The following is a 24211-nucleotide window of genomic DNA, read 5'->3' as shown; positions in this document are numbered from 1 at the left end:
CCAGATATTTATGCTGTTACTTTTCCAATTTTGGATATGTTTTGGTATATGTCAGCCATTAATGGACATGTGAACAGAGCCTTAGTAAACTAACTAAACTGACCGACTGATAGAGCCCTAACTACCATTACTATGAAAGGGTGAACCTGGTCTACTATAATATGTGTCCTAATTTAATTTGGGACTAATGGGGGCGTGTCCTGGCTATGAAGGAGTGAGGACGTGACTTGTCTTAGCTCCTGCCACTGGACTTTATAACTGATGATCCACGCAACTGAGGACTCTGCAACACAGGCTATGCAGCGGAGGAGACGAGGGAGATCCCAGGGGTGCAGCAGCAGAGCTTCACAATCGGAGGAGAGAGGGATCAAACACTTTTTATCCAGGCCGGGGCAGAGAGAAGCTTCACAGGTGGCACCCAAGATGGCTGCTAAGGCTACACACGAGGTGAGCTCAGCGTGCAGCAGTGAGATGGCAGCTATGGAGATGCAGGGAAAGGCTCAGCAGCTGACGCGACTGAGAGGAGAGACCACCCGGAGTGAAGAGGAGATACAGAAGATAAGGCCAGACAGCCCAAGATTGCAGGTACAGGGGAAACCCGGAGTGAGAAGCACGGGGGAAGTGCCTGCTGATACAAACAGTAGCCCTGAAGCCTGGAGGTCTCTGGAGGGGGAAGTAACGTCCTCTCATATAACACACATGCAGGAGTGTGAGGAATTTCAGGAGGGGGGACATTGCACTGCAAATGAGTTACAGGTCCCTGACAGAAGTGAGACCATACCCAGGGAGAAGCACAACATAAATCTAAAGTTACCAGATGCAGACAAGCATGCAGGGTCAGGGCCAGCCATAACAACAACACAAGAGTCAGGAGTTCTGACAGAGCTTAATGAGATGCGGGCACGTTTCTCAGCTATACCCACCAGGGAAGATATGGAGGCATATATAACCAGGCTGGAGCAGGCGTACCGCACAGAGCTGTCAGCCCTGAAGGGGGAGGTGGAGAGAGTGGACACCCAGAGTCAAGTGCAGGCAGCTAAAATTCAGAATATGGAGGACACTTCACAGGCCCACGGGGCACTATTAGAACAACACTCCCGCCAAATACAATACGTGGTTGAAGCAATGGATGATGCTGAAAATAGGGGCCGAAGAAACAATCTCAGAGTGCGCGGCCTGCCTGAGTCTGTCGAGTCCAAGGACTTACATGGCACCCTTCAAGTGATCTTCAATAATATTCTGGGTGAACCATCAAGCCAACCCCTGGAATTGGATAGAGCGCATAGAGCGTTGGGCCCCAAACCAGCCCAGAACGACCGACCTCGGGATGTGATCTGTAGGGTCCACCGCTATGTTATTAAGGAGGCCATTCTGTTTAAGCTCCGCAGTGGAGTATCACCATCGTATGAGGGGAGCCAAATCCAGATTCTACAAGATCTATCCCGTTTTACCTTACAAAGGAGAAGAGCTCTTAAACCTCTGCTGGACATTCTCCGCTCATACAAGTTTCCATATAGCTGGGGGTTCCCCTTCCGCCTGCAGGTTCGGCACGCAGGACGAATGCATGTTCTTCGGTCTCCGGCGGATTTACCCTCGTTCACCGCGGCCTTGGACATTCCATTAGTGCCTATAGAGGACTGGCCGGACTTTCCAATGGGGGGGGGAGTCACCGTCCCAGCCGGTGATCGGATGCGTGGCTCTCGTAGAGAAAGAGGAGGGAGGCCGGTCTGATGTATAAGAGAATGGTGGATTAAATTGTTCTAGTATGTTTTTGGTTATAGGATCACAGTACGATGCAGTCTATCCCCTGGTCCTGATGGGAATTTCGCGTTGTGGGGTTATTGTATCGCCCTGGACAGGGGGGTGGGGGGTTCCCTCCTTCCATCCTGGGTGTAATGGGGGGCGCCCCTCAACATTATAAGGTACAATACCCTCTCAAAGCCCCTTCTCCCTTCTTTATACAGAGCTTTAGTTGCAAATCAAAATATATATAGTTAAAAGTTGTTTTTTAGTCCAGGGCAGGGGGCTCCTTTGTGGAAAGTTCCCTCCCTGATTGGGATAACACGCCACAGGGTAGTGGCGTAGGATTAACATCCCTGGTATATAGAGATTCTTATTTTTCTGCATTGACCTCTAGTCTATTTGACCAAGTATAAGGGTCACGTTACGACCCTACAGGCAAGAGGTGCTTTGACCTTTTTGCCTACGGTACTCTCTCTTTGTTTGTAGTTTCCTTCATATACTTAATCCTTCTACGCCCCCCCTCTTTTTTTTTTTTTTCTTTCTCTCCCCCTCTCCTAACCTTCTCTATTCTCTCCACCCACACCTCTCTTCCCATCCCCATCCTCTGACCCTACTTCCCGGTTCCTCACCGTTCCTCCTCCTCAGAATGACGCAGATTACCTTTGGCTCATTGAATGTGAGAGGCCTCAATGTCCCGCAAAAACGGTCTCAGGTATTCTTTGACATGCATAAGAAACGAGTCCATATATTATTGATTCAGGAAACACATTTCAAAACTGGTCACCTCCCTAACTTTAAAGACAGATATTACACCAAATGGGTCCATAGCACCAACCCAGAGTCAAAATCAAAAGGGGTGTCTATAGGCATCCATAAAGCCCTGGTGTACACGGTTCTGGACATGAGAGTGGACACTGAGGGAAGATTCATTTTTCTGAAAATTAATGTTAATTCATCTATCTTTACCATTGTCAATTGGTATTTACCAAACAGAGATCCGGCGACGTCCTGCTCCTCTCTCCTGTCATCATTGGATGAATTCGCAGAAGGGACCGTGATCGTGGGTGGCGATTTAAACTTCACTTTGGACCCTAAGGTAGATACAACTTCGGGACACAATTTTCTCTCTCTCAGAAAGCTAACAAAAGTTAAACGCTCAATACAAGAGCTTCGATTGGTAGATGTGTGGAGAACATTACACCCAGTGGAGCGTGACTACACATACTTCTCCCCGGCTCACTCCTCGTACAGCCGCATAGACCTGTTTCTTGTGAGCCAAAAGGCTCTGACTTGGCAGATACAGGCCTCTATAGGCAGTATATCCTGGTCTGACCACGCTCCTATATTCCTGAGCCTTACTATCCCAGATGGGGCAGGGAGGCAGTGGTCTTGGCGGCTGAACGATAGTCTGCTTGGGGATCAGGGGTGCATGAAGGATCTACAGAACACGATTGATGAATTTTTAGAAATACACTCAGAAGACCCCACAGCCCTTCCCGTGCAGTGGGAGGCACTTAAATGTGTGTTGAGAGGGGTTTTGATCAAACATGGGGCTAGGCTTAAGAGAAAGAGAGCCCAAACCATTTTGTCCCTACTTCAGAATATTTCAGATCTGGAAAGGGCCCATAAGACATTATCACCTTTGACACTGGCGGAGCTAGTCAAAAATAGAGAGGAGCTTAAATCGATTCTCGACCGACAGTATGAGCGACATAGGACTAGAATAAAAAGATTCCTCTATGAGTATGCAGATAAATGTGGTAGACCACTAGCTAGGATTCTACACCCTAGGGGAGACCCCAGCCACATTCCCATGATTAAACAAGCAGACGGCTCTTCGACTCAGAACCCAACTCTCATCGCGGAACAGTTCCAAAAGTATTATAGAGACCTATATAACATAAAGGGCAAATTTGGAGACATGCCACATGACGCATTAGAAAATAAAATAAACGACTACGTATCCAGAACGGCCCTACCGGTTATACCCAGCGCTGAGGTTGAAAATTTAGAGACGGACTTTACAGAAGCAGAAGTGGCATCTATCATTAAAGAATCTCCCTCAGGCAAAAGTCCGGGTCCAGATGGGTTCACCCCTAAATGTTATAAAATATTCCAAACTCAGCTATCCCCGTTCTTGACTAAAGTATTTAATTCCATCTCAGAAAATTCCCAATGGGTGGCGCAATCTCTCGAAGCCCATATATGTGTTATCCCCAAACCGGGGAAGGATCACATGTTAGTTACAAATTACAGACCCATTTCACTGATCAATCTAGACCTAAAACTTTTTTCCAAAGCCTTAGCCAACAGACTTGCTCCTTCCTTGCCCGGGATAATACACACAGATCAAGTGGGGTTCGTACAAGGTCGGGAGGCGCGTGACAATACCAACAAACTGTTCCTCCTGATGACCCGGTCGAGGGCTCATTCTCTTCCCATGTGTTTACTCTCAGTGGATGCGGAGAAGGCCTTTGACCGGGTCAGTTGGAATTTCATGATGGCCGCTCTAAAGCAGGTGGGTTTGGGCAAAAATTTTTTAGATAGGATTGCGTCCCTTTATTCGAGACCCTCAGCAAAAGTTAGGACGGATGGGTTTCTGTCGTCATCGTTTCAGGTCCACAATGGAACAAGGCAAGGATGTCCATTGTCACCTCTGCTCTACGTCATTGTCATGGAGCATCTCGCGGTCGCCATAAGAAATAATGCTAGTATCCATGGGATAGAGGCCGGGGGAGGGAATCGCAAGTTAGCTTTATTTGCTGACGACCTTCTCATGTTTATTTCCCAGCCACACATATCCTTCCCGTCTTTGCTCAAAGAGTTCGAGGAGTTTGGTAACTTAAGTAATTTTAAAGTGAACTTCTCTAAATCAGAGGCTATGAATGTGACCCTGTCGGCGGAAGATCTAGCCCGTACAACCCAAAATTTTCCCTTTAAGTGGCAACCGTCAGCTATAAAATATCTGGGGGTAGTTGTACCTCGGGATCCAACAAAAATTATGCATCATAATTTTCTACCCCTGTTAGAGAGGACAATTAGGGATTTAAAGAAGTACGACAAAAAAAGACTATCGTGGTTTGGGCGTATCAACGCTATTAAAATGGATGTTCTTCCTAGGTTTCTTTTCTTGTTCCAAACGGTACCTATTCAGCTGCCGGGGAGTTACTTTTCCAAAATTCGGACGGCTTTGTCAAGGTTCGTTTGGGGGAATAGGAGACCTCGGACAAGCATAAAAACTCTTACCAGACATAAAAATAATGGAGGGGCAGGGCTCCCAAATTTCCAGTTATACTACAGGGCAACTATTCTAACGAGGATAATGGATTGGCACTTCCATAGGAACTCGAAACAATGGGTCGCGATCGAACAGGACGGATTGGGAGTCCCTTTGCACTTCCTCTCATGGATGGGAAAGGAGAGTAGGTCACAGATAGAGAAGGGAATGGAGTTTATTTGGACAGTGATGGGGACGTGGGACGGTGAGGTTAAGAGGGGTTCTCTCTCACAGGGGAGGGGTCCACTTACCCCCCTCTTTGGCAACCAGGAGTTCCCTCCGGGGCTTCATTCCAATAAATTTCTGGGATATGCTCGGGTGGAGGAAACTCGTTTTTTTCATGTGCTCCAGGGAAATACCCTGCCCCCTTATGCATCTCTACGGGCCACAGGGAGAGAGGTTTCCTGGATAGAATATATGCAGCTGAAATCGTTTCTATCCAACCAGGACAGGGAGAGGAAGTTGAGGACCCCCCCTACTCCATTTGAGAAATTGTTCTTGCAGGGTTCGTCACCTGGGCATGTAATCTCTCTTATTTATAAAATGCTGAACCAGAGAGACATGTCGGACAAACCCAAATTTGTCTATAGATGGGGAGAGGAACTGGGAGAGGACATTTCGGAGGACAGATGGAGCAGGGCGTTTCTGTGGACCCACAAACTTTCTCTGGCTTGTGCCGCCCAAGAGAAAAACTATAAAATTCTCACAAGGTGGTACCAATACCCGACCAAATTGCATGCTATCTTTCCCTCAGTGTCCGACATGTGCTGGAGATGTGGTACAGAAAAAGGGTCTATGTTACATATATGGTGGAGCTGTGCTAAATTGCAACCATTCTGGGACTCAGTGTTTTCTCTGTATAAAAAGATGAGTGGGGGTGAGGTGGAGAGATCTCCCCAGGTGGCCCTCCTCTCTATCCTCCCAGGTTCATTCAAGTCACAAAAGAGGGACCTGCTGCGATTTTGTTTAGCGGCAGCCCGTATAATTATTCCCAGATACTGGAAACAGACTAGATGCCCCACGTTAGCTGACTGGGTAGAGGAGATGGCAAACCTCCAGAGAATGGAGGAACTCACAGCTGAACTTAATGGGCTCACGGAAAAATTTATCACAGTGTGGGGACCGTGGATTACGTTCATGGAGTCTCCTGAGTTCACGGTGAGTCTGGCAGGTTATTTGGGATGAGAAATGGTGACATACCTTGTCTTCCCCTCTCCCCACACACTTTTTTCCCCCACCCCCTCTTTACCCTACTTTCTTCACTATTTGATTCCTTCTTTTCTAAGCTTATATCTGTTCTTTTTTTTTTTCTAGTTTTCTACTTTTTCTTAAATGTTTATTCAATAACTTAAAAGGGGATTGTTTTATGCTGAGAGTGGTCTTGTCAATTATCAGGAAGACATGTTTAGCTGGAACTCTGATTTCTAGTGTATGGTTTGTCATGGAGTGTTAGCATAAGGATAGCTTATAGAGTTCCAATGAAATCTACAATGTGATGTTATTTTTGTCATTCCGAAACTGAGAGATCACTGTTTATGTTTTATAATCTTTATAAATGTTCAAGATGTATGCTTGATTTATAAACTTAATAATAAAACAGATTTGAAATAATTTGGGACTAATTCAGTTATTTATTATTTTTAATACTAAAAGCATTAATGTAGAATGCAGCATTGTACAATGCAATGAGTGTATCTACAGGAAATATAATACGTTTTTGAGTATGGGAGATTGTATATACAAATACAGGAAGAACATCACTTACTAAATGGAGATTATATTCAATAGTCTAGCTCTGCTATTAACCTGTGAAGACATTTAGAAAGCAAAAAATAATGAGGGATTTGATCTACAGTATGTTCTATATATAGTTGGATATTTAGGCATAAAAAAAATATATATCCATCCGGTTTTGGCCATGTCTCCATCATTCCTTCATTTTTGTATAAAAATTAAATACTACTACTTATAAGTAAAAACTTTGAAGACATACATACAGTGGCTCGAAAAAGTATTCCTACCCTGTGACCTTTCAAATGTTTTCACGTTACACTTACAAACGTAAATGTATTGTTTGGATTTTATGTGAATTACCAAATCTTAATAGCAAGTGTTGAAGTGGAGTGTAAAAGAAATGATACATGGTTTTCTAAATACTTAAAAAAATACAAATCTTAAAATTGTGATGTGCATTTGTATTCAGCCCCCTTCTAGTCTGATATTCCTAAATAAAATTCAAAGTGACCAATTGCCACCAGAAGTCACATAATTAGTAAACGGAGTCCACCTGTGTGTAATTTATTTTCAGTATAACTATAGCTGTTCTGTGAAGGCCTCAGTGGTTTGTTTGAGAACATTAGGTATCAAACAGCATCATCAAAACCAAGGAACATACCAGACAGGTCAGGAATAAAGTTGTGTCGAAGAGTAAAACAGGGTTAGGTTATATAAAACAACAAACAAACCTCCAACCTCTGAACATATCATAGAGAACTGTTCAATCCCTCATCCAAAAATGGAAGGTGTCTGGCACATCTACAAATTTACCAAGACCTGGCCGTTCCACATCAACTGACATCCCAAGCAAGGAGAGCACTAACTAACTAACTAGAGAAGCAGCCAAGAGGGTCATGGTCACTCTGGAGGAACTGCAGAGATTCACTGCTCAGGAGGGAGAATATGGCAACAGGAAAATTAGTAGGTCCTGCATATGCCACGTCGTATGTCATGGTTTCTCGCCTACAATCCGTATGATGTGTTTGTCATCCAAATGCAATGTATTTTTAACATACATCTTTTACATACTTTAATAACTTGATGTAATTTTAAGTTGGTTGTCATACTTAAAGCAGTTTTATATGAAGAGATGGATAGAGAGATGATAGAACTATATTAGATATTTCATAGATATTCTATAGATATACACTGATGAGCAAAAGGGTGACAATTAGTGATGAGCGAGCAGGCTCGCCACTGGTCATTATTGAATTGAGCCTCGGGTCTCTTGATCGCAAATAGAGTACCAAGTATAATGGAAGTCAATTGGAAACTCAATCATTTTTAAACTCCAATGCTTGATCGAGTAACAAGACGTGGTGAGCACGCTCGCTCGCTCATCACTAGTAATAATGTTTTGAACTTTTGACTTTCTGGCTCCATATCTCACCATCCACTACAACTTTCAATGTGAGATTTTCATCATTTTATAAACAATCATCTTGGATATCTCATATATAAATTTGATTTGCAGCTATGTAGCATATGATTAGTTATGCAGATTCTTGTCATGTCACTGCATTTTCTTCCTGTATACTATAAAACTACAACCTCACATTTCCTAATAGCTCGGTGTGTTATTAGGTTGATTCCCATTCAAACAGTCACTGGTTTGAATCGAGATACAGCCATGAAGATTTCTCAATAAAAGAGAAACCGCATCATCCAGCTCGTCGATAGCTGTATCTTCTACAAAAAAATTGCCAAATTGCATAATATGAGTGCCATGACTGCCGCAAGAATATGAAATTGAGTCTATCCATCCATTTTAAAAGGTTGACATCCAAGCAAAATATTGGAGTCAACAAGCCGGCTCATCACAAGGTTCTGCAGCGACAAACACGGCAGTGGAGGTGGCTCGTATGCTTTGTAATTGTGAGATCATAGATATCCATGCAAGTGTGACGCCCTGGCCTATCAGGTTGTCACAGGGTATTGTGCAATCTGCCCTTCTGTGCAATATCCACCTCCTCCTTGATTACGGGTCCCTCACCTTTTGGTTTTGCCAAGAACAAGCTAATCAAAATCCTAGGAACACTCTGCACCACACCCACCAGACACACCAGTGGACGGCCTGAGTGGAACAGGGTCGCCCACTTGGGGTGTTGTTAAGGGGGGGGGGGTCAGGAGTGTTAGGAGACTGGTCAGTTAAGCAGTGGCTCTCAAGAGGAGAGGTCAGGAGCTGGGCCCCTTGGAACTACTAGGTGGCAGACGTTAGTCTGGGCCTGGTAGGAGCTGGACCCCGGTCGTAGGGGATCGTGACAAGGGGCACGGACTGTCGAGGAGGACAGCCGGCAGCCTTGTGCCATCACTGGGCAGTGACAAGGGCACGACTGGGTACGTGGACCCTAGGTCAGGGAGTAGCTTCAAGCGTCCTGACAATTTACCCGACGAGGACGGAGCCTTCAAGATCCGTTCTCTACCCGCTCCAAAATCGGGGTTCTAGCACAATGAGGGGGATAGGACTTTCCACTACAGAAAATCCCAAGCGTGAACCTTGAGAGCAAGCTCACCCAGTTAGCCACACTGGGGAGTGGGACCCGATTTAGTTTCAGACTAAAGGGACCAACTAGAAGACAAGGTGCCACGGGAAAAGGTCACAGGCCAAAAGGTAACCCCAACGGGCACAGGACCCAGGTGTGCTCCCTCTCAGCGGCAGCAGTGTCCAGAACTTTGGTTTACTACAGTTGTCGGTGTCAGCGTTATTGGACTGAGTGAGTACGCAAGTGACCCTTACCGTCCCAACGGCACATCCCCGTCACCTTCACAGAGTCCCCGGGGCATTCTCCCCTACCCGTGGAGGGGTTAAACACCTAGCTGCCCACACCATCGTCACCAGGTACTCCCAATCGCAGCGATGGTACTCCATCTTACCATGCACCACAGGTGGCATCATGAACTTTCCACACCATCCCCTGTACATAATCCTCCTTGGTCTGAGGAGCCGTACGACCCCCGGGGCCGGAGCCCTATCGAGCCACCGCGGATCCGAATCCGAGCAGCCCAGCTGCTGACGCGGGGGCGACACACAAGCATGTTACACAAGTCTGGAATGGTGGCCCTAAAAAAAGGCGAAGAAGCCTCGACTTCAATAACATCATAAGAATCATCGGATTGAGTTTGCCAAAAAGTGGACAGTAGAATATTGGAAACTGGTGATTTAGAGCGATGAGACAAAAGGCAATAGAGTAGGCTCTGATGGGTACAAATGGGTTTGGAAGAAACAAGGGAAAAGGGGGCTAATTGATCACAAAATTGAAGTAACTGATGATATGGGTTTGATTCACTGCCAAAAGCGTTGGATACTTGACCAGGATAGATGGTGGTCTCAATGCTGAGCTAAATGTGAATATCCTACAAGACGAGTTACTCGTTCACTCAAGTACTATGGGTATGAAAACAATGACCGTGTTTCAGCAGGACAACGACCCAAAGCATAAAACTAGATTGGCAAAGAAATGGATCAATGATAATGAAGTAGAGACACTAGATTGGCCCCCACAGTCCCCAGATCTCAACCAATCAAACACTTGTTGGTAGAGTTGAAGAAAAAGCTATATACATACCAAAGTGAGTCGACCAGTATGCACCAACATTAGGAACGTGTAGAAGAGACTTGTACTCTGACTTCGGTTGAGACATGCTTCAATCTGATCGAGAGCATGCCCAGAAGGATTCAGGCAATGTTAAAAGACCAAAGCTGGATTTACAAAATAATTAAAACTTAGATTTTTAGGAAAAAACAGTAACCATCCTGTGACAAGAATCTGCATAACTAATCATATGCTAAATAGTAGCAGGTCAAATTTATATATGAGATGGCCAAAATATTTGTCTATAAAATAATGGTAGTCTCACATTCGAAGCTGTAGTGGATGGTGAGATATGGAGTCTGAAAGTCAAATGGTAAAAACATTGTTACTGGTTTCCTCATCAGTATATAGCAATATAGATAGAATGGATAGATATGCTGCAGATGTATAATTTCACAACCCTTCCCCCCTACATATTCCATATACACCTCTCCATTACTAACACAAGGGCTTGATGTCAGCTGTGTTTTGGGACAATTCACAACTTGCATCAGCCCTCAAGTACCATTACCCAATTCCCAACACACCAGGCAATCAGGAAGAGACGAGGCGAAGCGGCAGAATTGGCACATCGCATGTGATGCGCCACTTCTGGGTTGGCTGCAGGCTGGTATTTTTAAGCTGGAATGCGCACAATAACCATGGACCTTTCCAGCCTGATATCAGCCCCCAGCTGTCTGATTTACCTTTGCTGGTTATCAAAAATAAGGGAGGCCCAAGTCTGTTTTGGGTTTTTTTTCTCATTAATAGGTTAAAGAAGCCTAAACATCCTTTAGTGCCAACTGAAACTCACGAAAAAGTGCAAGTTTATAATATGTAAGAGGGTTGTGCAATTATATATCTGTATTATATCTACCTAATATCTTTCTATTATCTATCTATCTATCTATCTATCTATCTATATCTTTATATTTTTTTCCTTCGAGATATGTGCATAAAAACCAGATAATGCATGGTTGGTTCATGTGCCATCCGATTATTTTTTTTTCTTGCATCCACTGACTTGCATTCGCTTTTTTTTTTGTATCACATTGTGCTTGCCATATTTAAACAGCATATTCCACAAATCTGGCCTTTATAGAAGAGTGGTGAGTGGAAAGCCATTTTTGAAAGCAAGCAATAAGAAGTCCCATTTGCAGTTTGCAATAAGGTTTTCAAAAAGCCATGGTGGGGACACAGCATTTGGAAGAAGGTGCTCTGGTCAGATGGGACCAAAGTTAAACATTTTGAGCTAAATGGAAAATGCTTTGTGTGGCGTAAAACTGCACACCTCCCTGAAAACACCATCCCCACTGCCAAACATGGTGGGGGCAGCATCATACTGTGGGGAGGCTTTTCTTCAAAAGGGAACTGGAAGCTGGTCAGAGTTGATGGGAAGATGGATGGAGCTAAATACAGGGCAATCCTAGAGGAAAACCTGTTAGAGACTGGGGCCTAGGTTCACCTTCCAGCAGGACAACAACACTAAATACAGCCAGAACTAAAAATGGAATGGTTTAGATCAAAGCACAGTCATGTGTGTGAATGGCCCAGTCACAGTCCAGACCTAAATCCCTTTGAGAATCTTTGGTAAGACTCAAAAATTGCTGTTCACACACACACCTCCATCCAATCTCCCTAAGCTATAGATATGTTGCAAGGAAGAATGAGCAAAAATGTTAGACAATAGATGTGCAGAGCCGATAGAAACCAAAAAGACCTGCGGCAGTAATTATAGTGAATGCTGGTCCTACAAAGTATTGACTCAGGGGGGCTTAATACAAATACATGTCACAATTGTCAGATTTATATTTTAAAAATATTTAGAAATCCATGTATAATTTCCTTTTATGGCTTACAAATTTTTGCTACTTAGTGTTGGTATAGCACATAAAATACCAACAAAATACATTTGTTTGTAGGTGTAATGTGAAAAAATGTGGAAAAGTTCACCAAGTATGAATACTTTTTCAAGGCACTGTACAAAGATACATCTACATACTGTATTTGGGAAAGATTGCGGGATGACACAAAACAGTTGAGCCCATTTACATATGACGCAAGCAGAGGATTTTTCACCTTCATGCCCGGGGTTAAGAGGTCGCATGTGTTCTACTGTAACTATTGTGGACAACATTAAATGTTAAGGAGATTACCTCTTCTTAGAAAAGCGCAGCAGCGCTTATTAAGATTCCTTCACCAAAGTCATCAGAGCAGTAAGTGCTCAGAACGTCAGGTTTATTTCTTCCTTTTTCACTGTAGTAATCTTGAAATAGTGAACAATGAGGTCATGCAGATTATCTGTTGTAATTATACATAACGTAGGTATCATTTATTTTATAAGCGTGGGAAAATTCAATAAACTCCTAGATAAAGTGCTAACATGTTATTCAATACAGCATCACCAGTGGTGACGCGCGTACCTGTGTCTACTATTACTGCTGATCCGTAGCCCCGACACTTCCGATCATGCGCACTAGACCTCTCTTAAGCCGGGACGCACACACCTGACTTTATACTAGGCATGACCGGAAGTGTCGGGCATTCAGATCATCGGTCACATCGGACACAAGTAGGCGCATCACCGCTGGTGATGCTGCATTGAATAGCATGTTAGCACACCCCTGTGGGCGTGGTGCCATGCTAACAGGACGGACTGAGAGCAGGAACTAACTCCCTTGTGACTAGTCCCTGCCTTCATTAGTATATGATAAAGTATCTTTAGAAATACTATTTCTAAAGATCTCTTTATCTATGCTAGTGTATACAGGGACAATTAGGCAGGCATTATCAATATGCACCCAGAACTGCTTATGGTTTTAGGTGCATATTGCACCTGACAGGTTCCCTTTAAGACATTATAGGGTGCACACTGTGTGAATTAAATGAAAGAATAAATTAAAAAAAAATAAAATAAAACAAAACTAAACTAAGAACTAAAAACATACAGAGCCAGTGTGAACCAATTTTTGGCCAGCCTCTATTGGAAAAAAATAGGTCCAATATATATAATTTTTTTTATGAATATGGGAATGCTATTTAAAATGGTTCTTTTTAGTGGTCCTTTGTGGTTGTAATGAAAGAGAATTTTTCTTTAAATTTTCTCCCAATACCAGCAAATTCACTTGAATATCTGAACGAGAAAAACGTTTAGAGCCAGTAAAAGAGCACATGTACGAAAATGTTTCTGGTCAGGAAGGGGAGGGAATGTCCGGTCCTGATCGGGTTTATATTCATAAATTACATTGAATTATGATAAATCAGTAATTTAAATGTGAGGTTATCTGCATTGATGATGCGTTCCCTTTATACTCTAGTCCATTATTTTGTAAGGATTTCTCCGAAGTCATGACAAAAGTAAAAATGAAGCTTTTGGGCCATTACTCGGTTTCAAAACTACAGCGCCTGGAATTCATAATTTTACTTTCTAATGTAATGCATTTGTTAGATCTAGAATGCGGTGGAAGAGGAATAGGGAAAGATGAGTATCTCAGACTACCGAAACTGCTCAATAATGCAATTTTTTTTAACATAGTGCAAAAAAACCATTATCATATTCTAAAAGTAGAAAAATAAGGAGGGTGATAAGATTTAGGGCTCATACAGACTTTCCAATCACAGCCGAATGAGTGCTTTGCCTTTTTTGAGCGATTGCTGCCTTCTACACAGTCAAAAAATTCGGAAATGAGCGTTCCTAGAAAGGCTTTTTCCTAATTATCGGCCTGTCTAAATGGTTAAGATAGTTCAGATTTTAGAAGTCTTCTGCCTGCAGGATCATACAGATTCTGATTCTGAGGATCCTTACTGAGCCCAGCTTCTGACACAATGATATGCTTCAAAGGTCTAACAGAAAATAAATCAATTTGGCACAAGTCATTTGCCCGTTGGCTTTATTTCTAAAGGGTAATTTCACCAATTACTAATTTTTCCTTATAGCTTCACTTACTTTTTATACACTGTGTGCGCAGTGTAACAGTGCATTTTATAATAAGGGCATTCACATTCTTAATGCATCTTCCTTGTTGGTCCCAAACAACCCCAGACTGACACTAACTAGTGGTCTTCATCAGCCCTATCTGTCAGTGAATACTTTTGGATTATGATCTTCTAATAAAGATACCGAATTTGCTGTCCATATTATAAAGCCTTCAGACAATTATTGCTTAGCTGAGGTATTTTAATACCTTTAGAAAAGTCTCACAAATTTCTCTTTTATTTTACAGTTCAATCACAATCGGTTTGATTGGTTTCTTTGATGGTTCATCCACAGAAGGCTGGAGAGTCTTTGAAAATGAGGGAGACCATGGAAATGAATCCTGGATGTCTTCAAGAAAATGGTAGAATGTCATCATTCTGAGCTCTCAATGACATACAGTGCCTTGAAAAATTATTCATACCCTGGGACCTTTTTTTACATTTTTTTATGTTAAACCCCCAAACGAATGTATTTTATTGAAATGTTATGTGCTATAAAAAACACAAAGTATCAAGTACTTGTGAAGTCTAAAGGAAATAATTAGTGATGGGCGAGCACTAAAATGCTCTCATGCTTGATACTCGATTCGAGATCGGCAGACATTTGGATTAGCTCCATGCGAGTAACGATCATTATGGAAAGTCAATGATCTACCTGTTTGGGTCTCCGTCCACATACAGGCAGTCATAAACAGAGCATTTCCGGCAGGAGGGAAGGCAAAGTTTTTTGGTTTTGGTCACACTGCGTCCGAGAAAGTTGTTTTCTCTCCTGGGAGAGCCATTCAGAGATTGCGTCTGGCTCTCCCTGGGGGCCTGAACACAAAATGCAGTGAAGCAATTCTGTGCGTTGTGGTCGTTGTTTCACGGACTAAATATCTGAGTACCCCCGATACCTGGCCAAGCTCCACGAGTACCCGAGCATGCTTATGTTCGATCGAATAACGAGCAGTGCCAAGCACGTTCTCCCCCATCACTAGAAATTATATGAAATGATACAATTTTTTCTAAAAATTTAAATGTGAACATTTGTTACAAGCATTTGTATTCAGCCCCCTGAGTCAATACGTTATACGACCACCTTTTGAGGCAATTACTACTTTTGGGGTATGTCTCTACCAGCTTTGCACATCTAGAGACTGAAATTATGACAACAATTTTCGAGTCTTGCCACAGAGTTTCAATGAGATTTAGGTCTGGACTGTGCCTGGGCCAGTTACACACATGAATATACTTTGATCTAAACAATTCCATTGTAGCTCTGGCAGTATGTTTAGTTTTGTACTGCTGGAATGTAAGCCTTTGACCCAGTCAAAAGTCTTTTGCAGCCTCTAATGGATTTTCCTCCAGGATTGTCCTGTATTTGGCTCCATCCATCTTCACATCAACTCTGACTGACTTCCCTGTCCCTGCTGAAGAAAAGCCTCCCCACAGCATGATGTTGCCATCATGTGTGACTGTGAGGTTGGTGTTTCAGTATGATCTGCAGTTTTAGTTTTTCCCATACATAGTGTTTTGCAATTAGCCAAAAATGTTGTACTTTGGTCTTATATGACAAGAGCAACTTCTTCCATGTGCTAGCTGTGTCCCCTGCATGGAAGAAGATGCTCTAGTCACATGAGACCAAAGTAGAACTTTTTGTTTAAATGCAAAGCTCTATATGTAGTGGAAAACTAACAGTGCACATCACCCTGAAAACACCATCCCCACAGTCAAAAATGGTGGTGGTAGCATCATGCTGTGGAGATCATTTTCTTCAGCATGGACAGGGAAGCTGGTTAGAGTTGATGGGAAGATGGATGTAGCTAATTACAGGGTTATACTGGAGGAAAACCTGTTAGAGGCTGCAAATGACTTGAGACTCGAGCATATGTAGGTTCACCTTCTGGCAGGACAACGAACCGAAACATACTGCCAGAGCTACAATGGAGTGTTTACATCAAAGCATATTCATGTGTGTGCATGGCCCAGTCACAGTCCATACATAAATCTCTATTGAAAATCTGTGGCAAGACTTTAAAATTGCTGTTCACAGACGCTCTCCATCCAGTCTCACTGAGCTAGAGCTATTGGGCAAAATTTTAGCTTCTAGATGTGGAAACCTGGCAGAGACATACCCCGAAAGACCTGCAGCAGTAATTGCATTGAAAGGTGATCCTACAAAGTATTGACTCATGGAGGCTAAATACAAATCTACCTAACAAGGTCACATAAAGTTCACATAATTATTTAAGAAAAAAATTGGAAAACCATGTATAATTTTCTTTACACATCACAAATACTTGCTACTTAGTGTTGATATATCATATAAAATCCCAGTAAAATATACTTGCATTTGTAGGTGTAGTGTAAAAAAATGTAGAAAAGTTCTCGAGATATGAATACTTTTTCAAGGCACTGTATATTATTAGTGTTATTCCCAGAATCGAAAGGTATCAACAATCCTTAGAATAGTGGACAACCTACAGGTCTTTATGGGTCCCAGCGACCTTGAATAAAGTCTCTGCAGAGCCCTTTCTTGGATGGAACGGTGGTATGCATACTCAACCTCCACTGCATTTAATGTCTCTAGGACTGCCGGATATCGCTGAGTGCTGCTTGGCTTTCTCCAGCAGTCCCATAGTCTATGAATGAAGTGAGGGTCAAGCATGTGCACCTTCACCATATTCAACATGGGGCTCTTGCCTGTATTTGGGTTCCAGAATCCCATTCTTAAGATTGCTAGAGATTCAAGAACTGGACCCCAAGCAATTGGTAAGTTATATCTTCTCCTGTGAACTAGGGGATAACTTGATTCTTGGAATAACACTTTAACATTAGGATCCAGCACATTTCTATTGGAGAATAATAGAAGTCACTGGTTAATTTCTGAGACATATAAATGTCACTCTTGGCTTCACACAGTTAATCAATGTCGCCCGACACTGTAGGGTTTCGATCAATTCATCTAATAAACAGCAGTCTATCAGTGCCTCAGTGATGTTCTCAGCGAGTAACTTTCTTGAAGTGTCATTAACCTTAAAAATAATTGTCAGGAGACAATCAAAAGATTATTTCACTTTCTCCGAGATGTTGTAGAGGGTCTTTATGACCATGAAACAACTCCCATTTTGTTTCACCACTTGTCAGCCATAAATGTCAGCCTACCGACGTCGCTGTGGACGGTGAACAACCTCCCCTGAAAGGGGGAGGTTCGTGCGGCGTCACAGCGATGTCACAGAGCAGGCTGCCAATAGAAGCAGAGGGGCGGAGAGCAGCCGCATCCCCATCACTCCCACCTCGGTGCTCGTTGAGGACACAGGTATGCTGAAGTTCGTTGCTCCCGAGGTGTCACACATATTGATGTGTGTTGCCACGGGAATGACAAACAACCTGCGTCCTCAAAAAAACAACGATTTTTTGAAAATGAAGGACGTGTCAACGATGGACGATTTGGTGAGTATTTTCCATCGTTACCGGCAGCTCGTTGGTGTCACACGCAATGACGTCACTAACGATGCCGGATGTGCGTCACGGAATCCGTGACCCCGGCGATATATTGTTATATACGTCGTTGTGTGTAACGGGGCCTTTAGTCAGGTAGACCTGGCATCCATGTCACCACACAGAGCTTCAGATTTATGAACAATCCCAGATTCATCACTGGGGATTGGAAGCCACTCTATTTAGCAGAGTCTTGGAGTGTCTACATTATAAAAATGGCTGTCTTATTGAGAAATCAATTACAAAAGTAAAAATGATCCAATAGTTTAGGGACAAACCATATATTTTTATTTTACATGTTCATCATACTGTTTGTCAAGATAATTGTGGCCTCCACTAACCATTTTCATTCATTCTTAAAGGTCTCTCTCAGATCCTCACATTAGTTCTTGAAGAACTAGGCCTTTTCTACCACCGAGATGTGAATGGAATCGGGGTACTGTACGGTTTGCTCCAGGCCCCATGGCTGCAGTCTTTACTTAAGGTATTTAAGTAATGATAATTAAATAAAGTGGTAGTCCACTACTTAGCATTAGTGGCCACATTGATGTAAAGCTCATAGTGAAGGCTTTTCTCAAATACCTTGTGTTGTAGTACATTCAGCCTCTGAGCAGGGCTGTTGTGGTCCGCTCTTCCCCATCATGTGATCACCGGGCTCCATGATGTCTGAGATCTGGTGATGTCACGTCAACTTCCAATTGACCCGACATCACCGAGGTAGGCCCCAGTCTCCATGAGTGACTCGGCTGTGGGTGGATTTTCACCATTTGTCACTGCCCAGCGTCAAAGCCCAGCATCACTCCTGCTTGTGGCGCTCTGCAGCATAGGAGAGAGCCCGCGTGATGCTGTGATGAGCAGGGAAACTCCACCCACAGGCAACTTACTCAGGGAGACTGGGGCCAGCTGCGGTGATGTCAGGTCAACTGGAAGTTGACATATCATCACCAGATCTCAGAGGTGACAAAGGTTGGGGGTCACATGATGGGGATGAGCAGACCACAATAGCACCGCTGAGATGCTGAATTTACTACACAAGGTATTTGAGAAAAATCTTCTCTATGAACTTAACATCGATGTGGCCACTAATGCTGAATAATGGACCACACCTTTTTTTTTTTTTTAAATTCTTTATTTTAAAAGCCAAACTCAAATCAGTACAGGGTATCTCACGCTCCACACCGGGCAGCAAATAATCATTATAGAAAAATTAACATTTAACAATGACATGCATAGTATCAGTCTGCTCGCAAACACAGCTCTCGACCCCGCACCTGCTCGAGTCTGACCCATTTTAAACTTTTTATAAACCAACCCAACAAAAAGAAGATAGAATACACAGCTGAAAGAAGATAGCAAAGCCAGAAAAAAGCTTAAAGCGAAGAAAGAGAAGGAAAAGGAAAAAAGAAAAGAGGGGGTGGGGTAGAAAGAGTTGCGGAGAGGGGAGGAAGGAGGAGAAAGGAGGCGGGAGGGGGGGGGTGTTTCTCCGGAGCCTCACGACTGCCACCGACCAGAGAACAGTCTAGTGTAATCCGCCGAATAGGTGAACTCCAACCAGGGAAACCAAGTCCTATGGAACTCGTCCTGACGGTCATTGATAGAGGATGTCAGGTCCTCCATATGCATGAGATCTTTCATCCTAGAGACCCACTGTGTCAGTGTTGGGGGGGGCAGTGGACTTCCAGCCAAGCGGAATGCAAGACCTGGCAGCCATGACCAGGAATCTCAGCAAGGAGCGCTTGTACTTAGGGGCCGGAAGTTCCGATAACTGTAACAGAAACAATTCCAGGCCCAATGTAACTTTCGTGTCGGTCACCAGTCCAATGACATCCCCCACCTCTGACCAGAACCGCTGTAGAGAAGGGCAGGACCAGAAAATGTGCACATAATCACCCTCTCCTGAGCCACATCTCCAACAGATGGGGTCAACTGAGGAGAACATCCTATGAAGTCTAGTCGGAACTCTGTACCATCTAGTCAGTAATTTGAAATTGGCCTCCAGTTGTCTGGAACTAATTGAAGTTTTATGCGCCAACAGTAAGATGTTATTTCTTTGCGAGTCAGCGCGATCCCTAGGTCCCGTTCCCACTGCAGTAAGTAGGCCGGGGGGGGGGGGGCAAGTTCCCGGGATCCGATAACAAGTCGTACGTCAGGGAAAGTGAGTGCCGCAGAGCCCCCTCCCCCAGACACAACTTCTTGAATTTCGTAAGAGGCCCGGCGTACCGAGTGAAGCAGGGAAGGGAACACATAAAGGGCCTTAACTGCATAGCCCTCCATCTCCCCAGCGGGTCAGAAGGCAGGAGACCACTAAGAGCTGACAGAGATGGCCAATCTCCCTCTCCCCCCCAAGTGACAGGCTCTGAATCTACCCTCCTGAACCCAGCTCCGAAACACAGGATCTGAAAGGCCAGGACGGAAATCCGGATCGGCTAGTATGGGTGACATGGGGGAAGGCACCGGCAAGAAGAGACGACGAACCTCACCTCTTGAGCAACGTTCCAAGGTAGCGCCAATAGTTGGATGAGATGTCAGAGAGGACGGGGGCAAACTCGAGAGCCAAGGAGCGGCCGGAAGAGGGATGTCCGAAAAACTCTGTTCCAGTGCGACCAACGGCTTTATCCTAGCATGGCGGCACCAATCCAGAACCCTGACCATGTGTGTAGCCCAATAATACTTTTTCATATCTGGCATCCCCAGACCACCCCTGCTCTTAGGTCTGCACAAAAGGGAACGGGAGAGTCTCGCCAACTTATTCGCCCAGATGAATCTGGTGGACCACACCTTTTAAGCTTTTCTGTAAAATTCCATTAAATCGGCAACCAAAAGTACATTTTTGATAGCACAAATTTCTGTGAAAGCTCTGCAAGTTGAACCCCATAAAAACAATTATGCAGTGTGCACAAAGTACATGGGATGCTAAACGGGTCCCTTGTCTAATACAGTATTCTGCCTATTTACCTTTATAACATTGCATGCAATGCTACACGCCACACCTCCATGTTCCAAACCCATGGAATGGTAAAATATTGGCAGTTGGGATCCTTTTAAAGCACTACTCCAGCGTTTTGTTTTGTTTTTATTGCACCTCTGAATTGGTGCTTTAACTCTAAGGCCATGTGCGCACACTGTGTTTTTACCCGCGGTTTTGCTGCAGAAATTTCTTGAGAAATGTTTGTAATCTTTCTGCAGACATTTCCCAGCAAAACCTATGGGAAAAAAAAATATCTGTGCGCACACTGCGTTTTTTTCCTCAAGAAAATTCTTTCTGCAGAATTTCTTGAGAAACTTTCTTGAGAAAATGTGTATGTCACTTCTTTTCCGCAGGTACCTGCGGTATTTCCCTCCATTCACTGTAATGTAATCGCGAAATACCGCAGGTAGCAAATGATGTGCGGTATAGCCGCGGTTTACCTGCGGAAATGTTCATCACTACCCTGCGTTTTGCAGGGAAGTGATGTCATTATGACAGGAAGAGGAAGCGGAGCAGAGTAAACACAGACGTCACACTCCCTGGACGCCGCACAGAAGCACTTCCGTGTGACCTCCATCGGGTACCCGTGCAGTCTGTGTCACGCTCCAGCCCCGCGGCTGCCTGCACTGCAGTGTCAGTGTCTGCCCGCACTGCAGTATCAGCAGCTTCTCACACTGCTGTGCGTGCAGCTGCGGGGATGCCGAGCGCTGCTGTCAGGAGGTTAGATAAGATCATTACCTGCTGTGACGATCTCCTGCTCTGACATCACCGCTGTCGCTGCCTTCTATGCCCGTCTCGTGGGAGGCTCGAGACTGTTACTAGCGGTGACATCACGGGCTCTCGCGATACTGCTGAGAACGCGGCGGGCATAGAAGTCAGTGACAGCGCTGACGTCAGGAGAGCAAGAGATGATCTCATCTAACCTCCTGATGGCAGCGCTCGTCATTCCCTGCAGTGACCTGGGCTGACCTATTGATGTTAGCTCAGGTCACTGCACTACTCTCCCAGCCAATGGGGAACATTTTGTTCTTCATTGACTGGGACAGTGACTATGGTAAGGATCGTCATGGGATCCCCTTATTGGATTACGCCAGACCTGGAATTGATTTTTCTTTTCAATAAATTGGTGAAAGAGGGAATGTTTTGGGCAGTGTTTTTTCAAATAAAACTTTTTTTGTTGTCAATTTTTTTTTTCATTACTGACTGGGTTCGTGATGTCAGGTATCTGATAGACGCGTGACATCACTAACCCCAGGGCTTGATGCCAGGTGACAATACACATCTAGCATCAACCCCATATATTACCCCGTTTACCACCGCACCAGGGCAATGGGATGAGTTGGGGCAAAGCGCCAGGATTGGCACGTCTAATGGATGTGCCACTTCTGGGGCGGCCGTGGCCTGCTATTTTTAGGCTGGGGAGTGTCCAATAACGGTGGACCTCCCTAGTCTGAGCATACCAGACCACAGCTGTCCGCTTTACCTTGGCTTGTGATCCAATTTGGGGGGGACCCCACGTTTTATGTTTTAAATTATTTATTTAATGTAAAATAACAGTGTGGGGTGCCCTCTGTTTAGGATTACCAGCCAAGGTAAAGTTGCCAGCTGTCGTCTGCTTTACCCTAGCTGGCTACAAAAGATATATGGGACCTCACGTCATTTTTTTTTTTTAAATTATTTATTTTGTTTTTTGCTAAATACAAGGTTAAGCACCCTTTAGTGCTGCATGAAAGTCACTAAAGGGTGCCAGCTTAGACTATGCAGGGAGGTGGGACATTATATAGGTCTTTCTCATCTATTATCTATCTATCTATCTATCTATCTATTCATCTATCCATCTTTCCCTCTATCCATTATCTGTCTGTCTATCTATCTATCGATTATTTATGTATTATCTATATTATTTATTGCAGTTACAGCATAAAAAACCGCAGGGACCAACCTGCGGCAAAAACGCATGCGTTTTTTTACCGCAGGTGCAGTAATCTTCAACTCCCAGGAGTTTCTCAAGAAATTTTCTTGAGAAAAATCTATTTTCTAGTGCGCACATAGCCTAAGTCCCCTGAATCCTGTCAAATACTCACCTTTCGGTGGCTTAACCTTCTAATACCGCCGCTTCGGTCACTGTTGGCAATTTGTAACCTGCTGAAAGCTCCGGAAGTCAAACTGCAATGCATCTCTATGAAAGGCTCGTTCTGGCTGTAATAGAGATGCATTGGATGCTTAAGGCTGCTTTCACACCTCCGGTTTCTGCAATGCGGCACAATCCGGCACTTTGCAGGAAAATCGCAACCGTTTTTTTTTTTGCTGCCGGTTGCGTTTTTCCTGCATAGACTTTAATTAGTGCTGCATTGTGCCGCATGGCCTTGCGTTCCATCCGGTTTTTGCCGCATGCGGCAGATTTAGCCGATGCGGCGGCCGGATGGAATGTTGCCTGGCACGTTTTTTCGTGCGGCAAAAAAAACCGCATTGCGCCGCATCCGGCCGATGTGGCGCATTTTTCAATGCATACCTATGGCGGCCGGATGCGGCGCGATGCGTCAAAAACCGCATCCGGCCGCCGCATGCGTTTTTTGCCACTGCGCATGCTCAGTAGCATGCCGCAAGCGGCAAAAACCGGACGGGCCACATGGGAAAAACTTATGCAAAGGATGTGGTGTTTTCACCACATCCGTTGCATAGCTTGCACAGCCGGATGTGTGAAAGCAGCCTAAGACGTAACTTCTGACTTCCGACCAGTTAGAAGTTACTGTCAAAGGATGGTTCTATGGGACCATAGCAGCATCGGTAAAAGATTAAGATGCCAAAAGGTGAATATATATGACAAGATGCAGGGGGCTTACGTTCAGGTTAAGGACACACAGCGAGTAAAATGGTGCAAGTGGAATACAATAAAAAAAATCCCATTCCACTCGGACTAATATTATGCTATGGAATCGCTCCCATGAGTGATTTTCCATCAGCAAAAAAAAAATAGGCATGTGAACAGTCCCATAGAATATATACTTATTATAGTCTAGCCATGAAAACCCACATAGAGAACACATATGTGAAATTCGGGCGTCTGAACGAAGCCTTGTGTAGCATGGCGCCAGGCAGGTAGTTGAGTGTGAGGTACTGTTCTCTCACACCCCAGGACACTTCATGAAAGACACTGCCCTGGCTGGGAGTGCGGACTTGTGTAGTGAGGGTGGTTTGCCCATACAGGCCACATGATGCCGATGGCGTTAACTGCTGCTGATCCTACTGTCAATATACGGTAACACATAAAATACTTCTACACCTTATACATTGCATCACAATTCACATGACACATTACTTCCACAATGACTCAAGAAGTCATAATTCACACTATATTGCATGCAACTGCTGTCTCGGGGAAGGGGGGGTAGGACGTGACAACAAGTCCACCTCCTTTGT

General features: G+C 44.1%; 1 protein-coding gene across 1 annotated transcript in view; it reads left to right on the top strand.

The window, feature by feature from the left end:
• Positions 1 to 14623: 14623 nt before the first annotated feature.
• The window catches only part of MPP4 (MAGUK p55 scaffold protein 4), a 77762-nt gene continuing 68174 nt past the window's right edge, over positions 14624 to 24211 (top strand). The window contains exons 1-2 of the mRNA XM_075318974.1: positions 14624 to 14705; positions 18186 to 18307. Coding sequence (XP_075175089.1) covers positions 14624 to 14705; positions 18186 to 18307 — 204 coding nt within the window. The remainder of the gene's footprint in view (positions 14706 to 18185; positions 18308 to 24211) is intronic.

This window comes from Anomaloglossus baeobatrachus, chromosome 7 (assembly GCF_048569485.1).
Source record: "Anomaloglossus baeobatrachus isolate aAnoBae1 chromosome 7, aAnoBae1.hap1, whole genome shotgun sequence".
In the NCBI taxonomy this organism is placed as follows: Eukaryota; Metazoa; Chordata; class Amphibia; order Anura; family Aromobatidae; genus Anomaloglossus; species Anomaloglossus baeobatrachus.
Note: the sequence above shows the minus strand (reverse complement) of the source record. Positions and strands in the feature narration are given on the sequence as shown.